The following is a 13,581-nucleotide window of genomic DNA, read 5'->3' as shown; positions in this document are numbered from 1 at the left end:
AGTCGATTATAAAACTTAAAAAGTTGCACTATTGCTCTGGGTCCATCTTCACCTACTTAACAACTAACCACCAACCCGCCTGCCTTAACCCCTACCCAGCTCCACTTATTCTGTTCACTTTTTTTTTTTTTGTTAAAAAAAAAAAGTTCAACCCAAGTGGTCTTTTTTTTCTCAAGCAGCTGCTAACTAGAGTCTAGACATCCATTTTCCTCGCTCTTAATATGCATTTTATTGATAACTGAGTTGGGTCTACAGCCGGAAATTTGGACTCAAAGCCCCAAAAAAGTAAAGCCCAAAATTGAATTTGGTTACGCAGTGCAGTGCATTAAGTTCATCAATGATACCTGGAGAGTGAAGATACAAAATTCAGGAATTGCAATTTCAAAGCAGCAAGTGTGCGATGAATCACTAATCACTATATAACATTGGAGTTATTATAGGGCCTGGAAGTTAGTTTATATAAGCTGCTAATCACACCGGAATACAAAAATAAAGTAATGTGTTAAGAATCGAAAGAGTCAAAATCATCAAATTCGGGCCTTCAAGTACTCCCCCCCACCCTCACGGAAAATCCTATTAAATTCCATTAAATTCAAGAAGGTACATTGTATTTAGTGTCCGTAGCTCCTGTCTAACAACTTTTCTCCTTATTGGTCTTCTGATTTTTTTTTTTTTTTCTTTGGAAGGGGGATTTTTAATTTAAGTACATAAAAAGGAACAAAAAACTAAAATATCACAATTTAAAATTAAAATTCGGGCGGGGGGAAGGTATTTGACTCTTTCTGTCCGACACCCTTGTGTCGTTTTAACTTATCTTTTGTCCTATTTTTCCACGTGGAGTGGAGATTCCCTGCTTTGTCTCGCCGGGTATAGACGCGTGTTATCGCAGGTTTCCTGATTCTGCCACGTGTGATCTTATAACTGGTGGAGACTAGCGAACCGGTGCGGTGACGTGGGAGGTCGCTTTCAATCGACACCAAAAAGGAGTGGCTAGTGATGGTCTCATCTCCTCACTTGGTGACGAGCCACGAACTTGGTTTAAAGTGGTTGTTTCCCGAATGCCATTAGTTTTGTACTTTATTTTCATAACTGCCACTTCTGGCCCGCTGGCGCTCGGTCCCCAGACTCCCCACTAAAACCTAAAAGGCCACTTCGGCAGGCCGCACCCTCCTGACTCCTCCCTATTATGATGGAGACGGAATTTCCCATTCTGTCACCAGTTTTTAGTTTTTCTTTTCCTTCCTAATCCTAATCAGAACATACTCAAGCCCATTTTCCATTGGTGATTGAGGGAGCCCCGAAGCCTTTCTCTTCATATTATTGTTAGGGCTAATTGATTTTTGTTGGTGAGTCAAACAATTAAATTATCATTTTTTTTGCGAGTTTAATCCTTAAATTGTCTGCCTATTTTGACAATTTAGGCTGTAATTTTTTGCAATACAAATAAATTTGCATTGGTGCAAAACTATGACAATGCAAATGATTTGAATGTAAATTCTAATCTAATTTTGTTTAATTACAGTATAAATGAAATAAATTAAAACATGAAGTAAAATCTAAAACAAAATTAAATAAGAATTTACATTTTTTTTTTTACATTTACACTCTCATTCAATTGTGCTAGTACAAATAAATTTGCACAGTCTTAATGTCAAATCCTGGTTTGACAAACTGGTATAGAATGCGTAGGTTGAAACCTCAAATTATTAAAATTAAATTCAATTATTTTTGTTAAACAGTTTTAATTTTATACGGTTAGATTTTGGCAGGCTTTGACGTTAGAACTGTAATTGTATATATGCCTGTTGCTTGTTAACATTTTATTTATCAACATGGTTTCCTCCTAAGTTTTAATTCTTTTCTTTCAATGTTTTCAAATCGTGTTAATTTGGACGATCGGACTATTTGGCCCGTTTCACTAACTCATTTTTTGGGCAAAAAATGGTTAACTTGGTTAATAATAATAACCCATAACTCAGACAATCAAATTGCTAATCCGTTTAGTTCTTCAGACAATGGTTTTTGGCTTTTTTAATTTAATTTATTTATTTTTTGTTCGTCCGAATTGCATGCAGCTAGTTTAATTACCCTTCTTAACCTTAAGGCGGGTTTTGTATATTTGCGTCTGTGTGATGAGTGATGGTAAATTGGTAACTACAACAGCTGCCATAGCCAATAGGCAATGAGTCCAGATTCCGGAAAAGACAAATAACATAAGAGTTAAGAGGAGCAGCATGAGTGGTTTCTATCGTGGGGCCAGGCTCCAATCCACCTACCCGGCCACCCGGCGAGCCTTGTTCTCTTTTGGCAATTCTAGAAAAAGCGTGGGCATCTAATGTCAGTCCTCCCCCAAAAAAAGGGCAACGTCGTTACCTATAATTTTCGACATTTTACTCCGCCTGTATGGGTATTTTCGTCATTTAAAGAATTGCCACGCAAACAATAGCGTAAGCGTGTGGAAGTTACCCACTGCAATTTGGATAGCGATAGAAATGGGAAAATATAAGCTGGATGGAGAGAGAGAGAGAGAGAGAAGGCAGCATCGAAGCGAAGCGATAACTGGCCTCCTGCTGGGTGGAAGGATACCTTGTTGCCTTTTAGTTTTAGGCGCTTTTATTTTTGTTATTTTACTTATTTCTTTTATATTAATGTTTTGTAAATTGTAAGTAATGGTTCAATTTACTATTTTATACTGTATTTGTATATAAATGTATATTGTTTTTCTTTTTTATATTTTTGGTGGATAGATGGAGATAATGGTCTCTGCAAGCAGACATTTCTCCAGCCATATTCTTCTCATCTCTTACTCACAGATTCTGCTTTCACAGTGCTCATGAATCCAGTCTTTTCTGCTTCCTTCTCTTCCTGCCCTCCTTCTTCTTCTCTTCCTTGCTTGCCTCGATCTCACTTCCAGCTTTTAGTCAAGAGTCAATATTTGCCCTCCACATGCTTGATTTTCTTCCTTTTTGATTTCAGGAATTTAAGGACCAAAGCCAGAGACTAGATTTTCTTCAAAGATTCTTCTTTGTTGGGTTTTGTTTTGTTTATGTTTGTACCACTTTGGTGTTCCTTGTCCATCGTTTTTCTCGTTCTGGGGTTTTAGCTGACAGTTGACACGATGCTTTCGACTCTGTAGAACTACAAATTGTAGTTAGGCTATTAAGAGTCATTAATTCTTCTTTTATGGATGCAGTAGAGAGGTTTAGATCAGTGATCTAACTAGCTGGTGCCTGGTGGGTCTTTGCTGCTTTCCTGTAAATTTGCTACTTCTCTTCTGGATTCCGGATTTTAAAGTTGTTATTAGCAGCGATATAATATTAGTCTTGTCTGGGTAGAGAAGATAGTGTTCGTGGCGATCTTGCTAACGGGTGTTTTCTCTGTCTTCTTCTTCTTCTTCTTCTTCTTCTTTTTTTTTTTTCCAATTTCGGACTCGAAGTTCCTTTTCTGGTTAGTTATTTTTGGATGTTATTGGTTTCTGATTTTGAGGATAACGAAGGCAGTTTTAGCAAAATTGATGGTGGACTTTGTTTTCCTAGAAAGTAGAAACTAGCCAGCAGGGGGGGGGGGATAATTTCTCCTGTCATCATTTATGGTTGTTTTGTCTCGGCTTCTGTCGTGTATGAGTTATTTCCATGTATTTGGGTTTGATTTGAAGGTGGGGCATCTGGTTTTGATGCTATGTTGTTGTATGTTGTCTGAGATACCCATGAACTGGTTCATTAATGGTGGACTAATGGAGAAGAAGATTAGCTTTCTTCGTGATAGAGGTAAGATATGGCTCAGCTGGTGGGAGAAAATCCCTGCAAGTGGTCGGAAGATCCATCACCACTACTACCAGTATATTGGGTCCAAGAAGGTCCGCGAAAAATCATGGTGGAGGAAGATTTTGATTGCCTGGGTAGTCAGTTGGGTCTTTGGGTCGGTCTGGATCTTCTTGTATATGAGCTCTCAGGCGACTGAGAAGAGGAAAGAGACCCTCGCCAGTATGTGTGACGAGCGGGCCAGAATGCTGCAAGACCAGTTTAACGTGAGTATGAACCATGTCCAGGCTTTAGCGATCCTGATTTCAACCTTCCACCATGGCAAGAATCCATCTGCTATTGATCAGGTATTTAGGTTTTCATCGATTTGGGATAACGTCTATAATTCTTCATTTGCAGTTAAATTGGCTCCACACAGGATTTCACTCTGCATTTAATTCTTTTGTGAGCTACATTTGAATTACCCTCTGTGATCTCCTGAAATTCGTTTATCAGATTTCCTTTTTGCATTTGATTTAAGTGAGAGCTAGGATTGTTGCTTCCAATGATCTCCTGAAATTTGTTAACAAAGAAACTATCTTTCTTTGGCTACAGGCAACTTTTGCAAAGTACACAGAAAGGACTGCTTTCGAAAGGCCACTTACAAGTGGCGTGGCTTATGCCGTTAGGGTTCTCCATTCGGAAAGGGAACAATTCGAGAAACAACAAGGTTGGACCATTAAAAGAATGGATACACTCGAACCATCCCCAGTTCAGGAGGATGACAATGCCTTCGAGCCCCAGGAGCCATCCCCCATTCAAGAAGAATATGCCCCAGTTATCTTTGCACAGGATACCATTTCCCATGTGGTTTCTCTGGATATGATGTCAGGGAAGGTGCGTATCTTCTTGTTTCTTGCTTTATAATCATGCATTGATAGTGTAATAGGGGTTTTTTTTGGGGGGGGGTGGGGGGTGGGGGGTAGAGAAGGGGTAACAGGGAATGTGCCAAGTGACTTCTGTATTGGATATTTTATTATGTAAAAATTGTAATAGAGTGAAAGGTATATGTCATCAACCAATGTTGAAATACTTGTGTATATAACAGGAAGATCGGGAGAATGTCTTACGTGCAAGAGTATCAGGAAAGGGGGTCCTTACTGCTCCCTTCAGACTACTTAAATCAAACCGTTTAGGGGTGATACTGACATTTGCTGTTTATAAGTCGGAACTCCCATCAAATGCAACCCCAAACGAGCGCATCCAAGCAACACATGGGTATTTTCTCCCTCCTACGCTACCTTTAAGTAATGAAATAGGTCAGAAAAATTGAGACCAGATGGCCTAGCACTGATTTAGGATTTTTTAACAAAGATTTATTCAGAAGCAATGAGTTAATCTGATCTTGAATAATATTGTCTTGACACATATGGATGATGGAAGCACTGCATACAAAAAAGCTTAGGTGCAAGTCTGATTCCATCCTGTCAATAGTATAAACCCCTTAGGTCTTGGTTGTCCTGCCAAAAGATTTGTTATCACTGATTTGTTAAATCAGTAAGCCTCTTAGGTCTTGTTTGCAAATCAGATTATTGATTTTGTTTATCCAGGCTATATCTAGATGAATCATGAATGGTAAATCATAAATGGAAATATGGATAAGTAGATCATCCAAATCAAGTCATCCCATATGTGATTTCACTTAGTTCCCCCATATTCCACACACATACATACATGGATGGTGAGAGAAAGACTTACCTTATGTACTACTGAGCAGGTACTTAGGTGGAGTCTTTGACATTGAATCTCTTGTGGAGAAGTTGCTTCACCAGCTTGCAAGTAAACAAACTATCATTGTAAATGTGTATGATACAACTAATCTTTCAGATCCAATTAGCATGTATGGTCCAAATACAACAGATAATGGGATGTACCATGTAAGCACCCTTAACTTTGGTGACCCATTTAGGCAGCATGAGATGCGTTGCAGGTAATCAATTGACCCTCCCATTAATGGAGTATTTTAGTGCTTGACGCAGAAAGTAATTAATATGGGTTCTGAAATCTTGTCCATTCTTGAAACAGATTTAAGCAAAAGCCACCATGGCCATGGATGGCAATAACAACCTCAATTGGTGTCCTTGTGATTGCATTGCTTGTTGGGCACATATTCCATGCTACAGTAAATCGGATTGCCAAAGTTGAAGATGATTATCGTGAGATGATGGAACTCAAGAAAAGGGCTGAGGCAGCAGATGTTGCAAAATCGCAGGTAAATGGTACTTCAGTGTTGTTTATCAATCTTCACTTTTAGTCATATTGTTTACATGCAATATTCTAATTGGGATATTTTGTTTTTGGTATAGTTCCTTGCTACTGTTTCCCATGAGATTAGAACCCCAATGAATGGTGTCCTAGGTGAGGAGTTGATGATTTTATTGTACTTTGCACATTTTCGTGTCTGATTCTACATTCTATTTGAGCCTATAAGCTATTCAAAAAGCAGAGGAATGCTTACATTTGTTCACCTTCCAGGTATGCTGCAGATGCTCATGGACACAGATCTAGATATTACACAACAAGATTATGTCAGAACTGCCCAAGCCAGTGGTAAAGCTCTGGTTTCACTTATAAACGAAGTTTTAGATCAAGCCAAGATTGAATCTGGTAAGCTTGAGCTTGAGGCTGTCCAATTTGATCTGCGTGCAATTCTGGATGATGTTTTGTCACTCTTTTCTGGAAAGTCTCAAGAAAAGGGAATAGAGGTATTAAATGGCTTCCAACCTTATATGCCTTCTTGTTTTCTACTTTTGAAATTTAAAACTCTAATGTGTTCTGTCCTATGAACTTTTGGAACTTCCATCTGCAAATTTATTGGGGAGAGCAGTTGGCAGTCTACATCTCTGATCGGGTTCCTGAAAGTCTAATTGGTGATCCTGGAAGATTTCGGCAAATCATCACCAATCTCATGGGCAATTCAATCAAAGTAAGTCTGAAAATAGGTTGAACCATTAGGTGATATTGGCAGATAATTGGGAGTTGATAAAAGATTAATTTCAAATGCTTCAAAATGAACCTGAAAGAATTATTAATTAGAGGCTCTTCTTGTCTTATGTTTTCAGTTGTTTTATTTGCTCCTTTCTTTGTGGTATGGTATTTTCAGCATACCTGTGCTTTCAGAAAAGTATCTTCATCAGGATTGTCCTGGTTATGTAACTCCTGCTATTCCCCCATTTCTTCTCTTTCCAAGGCCATGTTATCTGTTAAAGAATGTGTTGTGAAACCTTCTGTATCCACCCAAAAATTTGTCTGTTTTGGCCATTATCTTGCCCTTTTAGATCTTACAATTTGCACCGAGTTACTTCTAATTGTCAGAATTATGTATCTTCATTTCAGTTGATTAAACATTCTGACAACTTTCTGTTATCTTGTTACTAGTTAGTCTACTACAAAGTTCCCTTGTTATTAATTTTGTCATTTGCAGTTCACAGAGAAAGGGCACGTTTTTGTGACTGTTCATCTTGTTGAGGAGGTAATGGGCTCAATAGAAGTTGAGACAGAAACTTCACCAAAGAACACCTTGAGTGGATTTCCTGTGTCTGATAAACGCCGTAGCTGGGAGGCTTTCAAGGCATTCAGTGAAGAGAAGCCTTCATGTTCTCAGATTCCACTGTCTACCTCCTCTGAAACCATCAACCTAATTGTATCTGTTGAGGACACAGGCGTGGGGATCCCTCGTGAAGCCCAATCTCGTGTTTTCACTCCCTTTATGCAGGTGCACACATCCACTTCACGTACTCATGGGGGCACAGGTATTGGACTGAGTATAAGCAAATGTTTGGTTGGTCTTATGAAGGGGGAGATAGGATTTGTCAGTGAACCACAAATTGGATCCACCTTTACTTTCACTGCTGTCTTCACCAATGGTCATTCCAACTCAAACAAGTACAAGAAACAGCAAATTAATAACCACTCCAAATCTGTTTCTTCAGAATTTGAGGGGATGAAAGCATTGGTTGTGGACCCCAGACCCATCCGGGCAAAGGTGACAATATATCATCTCCAACGTCTTGGAATCCATGTGGAAGTGGCTTCTGATCTGAATCAAGGTCTCACTAGTTTAAGCAGTGGGACTGCAGTTATCACGATGGTCCTTGTTGAGAAAGAAGCTTGGGATAAGGATATTGACCTCTCAAGTCTTTTAATTAACAAGTTGAGGAAGAATGACAAAGTGGATTATCCAAAGTTGTTTTTTCTAGCTAATTCCATCACCTCTACAAAAACTAGTGCTCCAAAATCCATTGGGTATACACCGAATGTCATCATGAAGCCACTGAGGGTCAGTATGCTGGCTGCCTCTTTGCAGCGAGCCTTGGGTGTGGGGAACAAGGGAAATTGCCTAAATGGAGGTCTCCCTGTTCTTTCTCTTCACAATCTTCTTTGTGGCAAACATATCTTGGTAGTAGATGACAATAATGTGAACCTCAGAGTTGCAGCTCATGCTTTGAAGAGGTATGGAGCTGAGGTGGCCTGTGCTGATAGTGGGAAAAAGGCAATTGCAATGCTTAAGCCACCCCATAATTTTGATGCCTGCTTCATGGATATTCAGATGCCAGAAATGGATGGGTATGCTTCCTACTTATGTACTATACCTTCATACATGACATAGGGGGGTTTTATGCATTGGGTAATGGGTTATCATAGTTCATATTGGTTAAGAAGATGAAACTTCCTGCCTTCAATTTTTTGCCTAATCATCTTTATTGTGCACATGACACCAACCCCTTAGTCCAGATTTAGTCAAAGTGTCGCCCCTTAGATGGTATTTTTGGCAAATGCACCTACAGTCAACACAATATGTTGCTTACTTTTCTCTATTAATCTAATTTTGTTGTTCTATTTTTGTCCAATCTCTACATAGGATGGTTGAGATAATTGATTATTGTTTTTTTATTCTTGCAACCATTGTGCTGCCAGAAACCAAACAGGCTAGATCAATAGATTAGTAGCCATATCCCTGGTATAGGGAAGTAGGCCCTATAAAGGATAAGAGTTGGATGCAAACAGGGATCAAAATATCAATACAATATGCCCCATATCGGTGACAATGGAGATGCATGGATACACCAATACACACAGGTTTATAAAACTTTAAAACTTTGGGATGATAGATTAAATCCCTATAGTGCTTGCTGATGATATAAAAAATAAAAAAGTATGGTATCAGTCATATGGATATGCACTGATACCCACTGATGGGTATCTGGCATACAAGTGTTTTTTCACTTGTATGTAGGGTTACAACTTGGACAGGCTCAGCTTGAGCATTTGTTAAATTTGGAATGGGTGTGGCCTGAGGCCCTGGCCCAATGCAGTGGAAATTCTTCACATTGGGTACACAAGTTGCACCATTACTTATATGCTATCGTGGCATAACTTGGGTGCATAATTGTCCATTTACCAGTGTGTGATGTTAGGAAATCCCGAGGCTCATGATTTTGGCTGGCTTCTAGCATCAACACCATCTGAAAAAACATCAGATTCAGATAGCTTAAATGCAGGAAAAGTTGATGTTCAGATGTCTTTGCATCTTGCTTATACATCTCATTTTTCTGTACCCTTAAACATCAAGGTTTGAAACCTGGATGCTGAATGTAGATAATAAACGCTACACTGTTCTCAGTTTTCTTACTGTCTTGTACCTTTTTCTTCTTTGATTTCTTGTTGATGAGCATATTTTCTTTGATTTTTAGTTTCTTTGTTTTCAGATTGTGCATAAGCTTTTATGCATGAATGTTGTTTCATTGCTTCGCTGTTATGATTTTTTACATGGAAGTGTTTCCAATCCCCCCCGCCCCACCCCAGGTTTGAAGCTACAAGAATAATTCGGGATATGGAACATGACATCAATGGTCGTATCCAACATGGAAAAGTACCCAAAGAAGCTTACAGAAATATTTCAAACTGGCATATACCCATACTGGCCATGACAGCAGACGTTATCCAGGCTACACATGAAGAGTGCTTGAGGTGTGGTATGGATGGTTATGTGTCAAAACCATTTGAAGGGGAGCAACTTTACCAAGAAGTGTCACGTTTTTTCAAATCCAATTCATTGTGTGCCCAATAAAGAGCACTTAAGAGAAGGCTGATGAGGATATTTGCACAAGCAGTCATTCTTCAGAACTTGTTGGGACTTGAATGCCTAAGCAGTTGTTTTCAAGAGTAAGTACTCCATAAATCCTCTCTTTCAACTCAAGTTCTTCTGCCCTTCAAAGGAAAGTTTCAAATGGAATTATTAGAAATTTAGAATGCATCATTTCACATCACTCGTTTCAGGTAGAAGTCTGCTTCATGACCTGCCATTTGCAGATTTTATGTTATCAGTAGACTTGGGTCTCACCTGCAAAATCCATGTCCATCCTAAGTTCCTAACCATATAACCTAACTTTTTGGACCAAAAGTGCAATTTTCATGACCATTTACTCTGGTGATGAAGGTGATTTTGTTCCCAGCTATATGTGGTCTTGGGAGGGGTGGACTGGATATGGATCTAACCTTCAGCATTTCTTCTGCACAATGTGGTCAGACTTAAACACATTTTTCATGAAATTGTAGCCTTTATGCGGTAAATAGAAAAAAAAAAAAAAGAAAAAGAGAAAGACCAAGTATAACAAAACCAAAGCAAGAAAGACTATATAATAACCACACAAAATATAAGACTCGAAGCATTCAGTTCATTCAATGTTAGACCAATAATTGGATGCAAAAGTTCTCTCCAGTAGTCTTGGAAAATTCAGGTAGAATAAGAATCCAGGCCATGATTATTCTGCCAATCTCTGCTGTGAGCGTTTCAACAGTGTTATTTTCTTCAAATAATCCTTTATTTCTCTCCTTATATATATATAGCAAATGGAATGTAAAACCAAAAAATTATAACCTTGTACTTCCATTCAGATTTGACTCATCAGCAAAGATTTCTTTAGGATCACTTGGATGATTAGGATATTTCATGAAACGGTTGTCTTGACCCCATATTCAAGTGTTGGGTCATTACCCAATGCTGGTCCCAGCTATTTAGGGTCTTGGGAGGGGTAGACTGGGTAGCGGTCCTAACCTTTGGCATTTTTTGCACATAGTAGTCACCTCAGACTCAAACCTGCATTCTCATGCTTGCCAGCCCAAACTTAGTTCTTACATTGTGAAATGGAGGCTGACATTCAACTGGAATAAGTTTTCGAGTTATCCGAACATCTACTCCATGCAGTGTGACTAAGTCAGGGTTCTCTTTCAAATGTTTGACCTAATATGATTTTGGCTTTGTGGAAGTAATCATCACCGTAGCATCCGCCAGCCAACTAGGCTGGTGTAACTTGTACGATGCCAGCATAAGCGTCTGGCTGATCATGTTTTTATTATTTCTTTTTTATTCATTCATTTGTTCTTTTGTGTGTGTGTGTGTGTGTGTGTGTGCGTGCGTGTGTGTGCGTGTGTGTGTACGCGTGTGTGCGTGTGTTTGGTTAAAAAGGCTTAGTCCAGATCCAGATGCATTAGGAAATTCATTTGACTCAAACTTCTATCATGTTGAACTTTATGGGCACTTAGCTAATAATGTCTGGATTTATGGGGTAATATATCATGATTATTCATGACTTCCCTAAACCTTTGCTTTGATTGAATTGTCCATTCTCTGAAAGCCTCAAATCAAAGATTTCATTCATTTGACTTTAAAGCAGCATTATTTTTATACTCAGTGGTAAACTGCTAAAGCTTGTTTTGGGTTTCTTCCAGGGAAAAAAGAAATATCCAGTTGTTAACTGAGAGTGTATCTATGCGTCCCTTCCATCCTGGGTTTGGAACCGGTGAACCTGCAATCTATCTTGCAAGCAGAGCATAAGAGATTCTTGTGTTGACTTGAATCAGCTTTGGTGGCTTGAGTTTAAAGTCTAAGGACCTCCTCAAAGACTACTCATCTTTTGTTCACATTCACAGTTACAACTCTTGAATGTCGGCAATGCACCCTGTGAACTTGGGTGTGTCATGAGAATTGTACAGTGGACACAAGCACTTCTACCCCATGTAAGAGTGAAATTGGGGTGAAGAGGATATAACTAATTCTTTTTGTTTTCCCTCTAAGAATCAGGGATGTATTATAGTTTAATTCAGTACAGGTAAGACAATACATGTATTTCTTTTTCAATTCCTGGCAAAACAAGAAGGATGAATCAACATGTACCATACGTCCAATGCAATAAAGATACCAGGATTAAACAGTTCACTTATTTTTATTCTTCCTAGTTCTTTATAGTTTCTTTCTGATCTGGCTTTTCATGGTTCAGATCAAATAAAGAAACCACTGTAACCATTAGTTACTGTATCCTTATAGATAATCAGCCGTTCTGTCCGGCTGCAGTATCGATGTCATTTTGTTTCATCTCCCTTTATTTCTTTCAGATTGCGTTAGTATTTTTACTTGATTTCTTCTGATCTAACAAATGGAGTAATGAAAAAAAAAAGATTGTGACCACAGTTTGTGATGGGCAGAAGAAAGCAAGGAAGTATGCAAAAGAGAGCAACGAAGTAGATATGGAATATTGGATTTATTGGAATAATTGGGACTTGGTGTTCCTAAATCCCATTTCTACAGCCTGATATTGATAGTTCTTCCATGTCAGGGTCAGGCTTTCCCTTTCCGAATCATCTCATCACTTGTAACCACCAAACCACCTTGAGGTACATTTAACTGTATTTCTTAAAGCCCCACTTATGACTTAACATCAACCCCTAAACCTTGATTTTTTCTCCGAGCCCGGGATCTTCAAGTCCTCAACTTCTCTGGGTGGTTGGGCTATAAGCCTTAACTGTTAAAGATTCCAAACATGATATTTAAGCAAAACAGGGAGGCACTCGGTAGGTACTCTGAACTTGGGAATTGGGATGATCTACCACCCTATATTCTCGCAAATCAACATTAAGTTTAAGTACATTAACTGACATTATGTTGAGGCCCAAGTGTGAAGTGTCACCACCCCAACCCAAAACTGTAATTTTCACAATAAAAGGTGCAAGGTCATGGGCCAATAATTGCAACGTCCTCATACCACACTGCTTTTGTATGTATGGTAGGAATTCATTGGATGGATAAAGTGCATTAATTTAGTTCATCGTATTGCACTCCATGATATATCCGATCGATTTTTTTTTTTCTAAAAAAAATTATATTGTGTAGGTATTTGGTGCTTTCCAAAAAAACAAACAAAATAAAGGTGTAGGGGAACAATTCCTATGGTTTGGATCAGGAATTCAGGATTTTCTTTTTTTTCTTTTTTTTTTCAAAGGTGGGGTGGGGAATCATGTGACCGACTACGCGCAAACTGGGTTAACCGAGGCCTTGGTAACACAACTTTGCCACATGTTGCACCCTCAGATGATAAAGACATACCAATTAAACGTGGGCCCACCTAAAGAGAGGCGGCCAGTCTATCATCTCACATTCATATATTATGCATCACTACTCTTTCCTTACTTGCAATTATTTACATGGAGATTCATAAAAATATGGTATGTTGTGCTGTGGATTTTTAAGCAGAATCCCGGGCCTGGCTTGCTTAATCTCCAAATCCATTTCGGAACCCAATGGGTAGTAGTGGCAGTGGGTGCGATGCTTCTAACCTTGGCCACAGGCAGTGGACTCAGGTGCCCCAGATCATGTTGGTATAAGCCAAGGACTTACGTGTTGTGATGGTACTCGCTTACTGGGACAGGTGAATCAATGTACTCCAGTCCAGGCCAGCAGCAATAGGGAAAGCTTAGGCTTCAGCTGCAGCTGCAAAAGTAGCAG

At 39.0% G+C, this 13,581-nt stretch overlaps 1 protein-coding gene across 2 annotated transcripts; it reads left to right on the top strand.

Moving 5' to 3' along the window:
• Nucleotides 1-2,528: 2,528 nt before the first annotated feature.
• On the top strand, nucleotides 2,529-12,022 carry LOC148853497 (histidine kinase 3-like). Of its 2 annotated transcripts, XR_016094973.1 has the most exons (11): nucleotides 2,529-4,108; nucleotides 4,356-4,637; nucleotides 4,849-5,018; nucleotides 5,518-5,730; nucleotides 5,826-6,012; nucleotides 6,107-6,158; nucleotides 6,276-6,505; nucleotides 6,628-6,726; nucleotides 7,225-8,366; nucleotides 9,606-9,965; nucleotides 11,532-12,022. XR_016094973.1 is itself a non-coding variant. In XM_088941550.1 (10 exons), exons 1-10 carry the CDS (start codon nucleotides 3,590-3,592, stop codon nucleotides 9,868-9,870), a joined length of 3,159 nt encoding a protein of 1,052 aa, XP_088797676.1. In that variant the 5' UTR covers nucleotides 2,529-3,589; the 3' UTR covers nucleotides 9,871-9,969. The 2 variants fall into 2 exon arrangements, 1 of the variants encoding a protein (XP_088797676.1); XM_088941550.1 differs by lacking the exon at nucleotides 11,532-12,022 and having other exon boundaries at nucleotides 9,606-9,969.
• Nucleotides 12,023-13,581: the final 1,559 nt, after the last annotated feature.

This window comes from Nelumbo lutea, chromosome 4 (genome assembly GCF_056320005.1).
Source record: "Nelumbo lutea isolate HS-2025 chromosome 4, American lotus-T2T, whole genome shotgun sequence".
NCBI lineage: Eukaryota > Viridiplantae > Streptophyta > Magnoliopsida > Proteales > Nelumbonaceae > Nelumbo > Nelumbo lutea.
This window is presented reverse-complemented; position numbering and strand designations above follow the sequence as displayed.

What these genes read in the sequence shown, in the direction of transcription:
- LOC148853497 (XM_088941550.1), top strand. Translation starts at nt 3,590, where the DNA reads ATGGTTGTTTTGTCTCGGCTTCTGTCGTGTATGAGTTATTTCCATGTA. An exon ending in CGCATCCAAGCAACACATGG is followed by an intron (nt 5,019 to 5,517) that starts GTATTTTCTCCC and finishes ACTACTGAGCAG; the next exon opens with GTACTTAGGTGGAGTCTTTG. An exon ending in CCCAATGAATGGTGTCCTAG is followed by an intron (nt 6,159 to 6,275) that starts GTGAGGAGTTGA and finishes TTCACCTTCCAG; the next exon opens with GTATGCTGCAGATGCTCATG.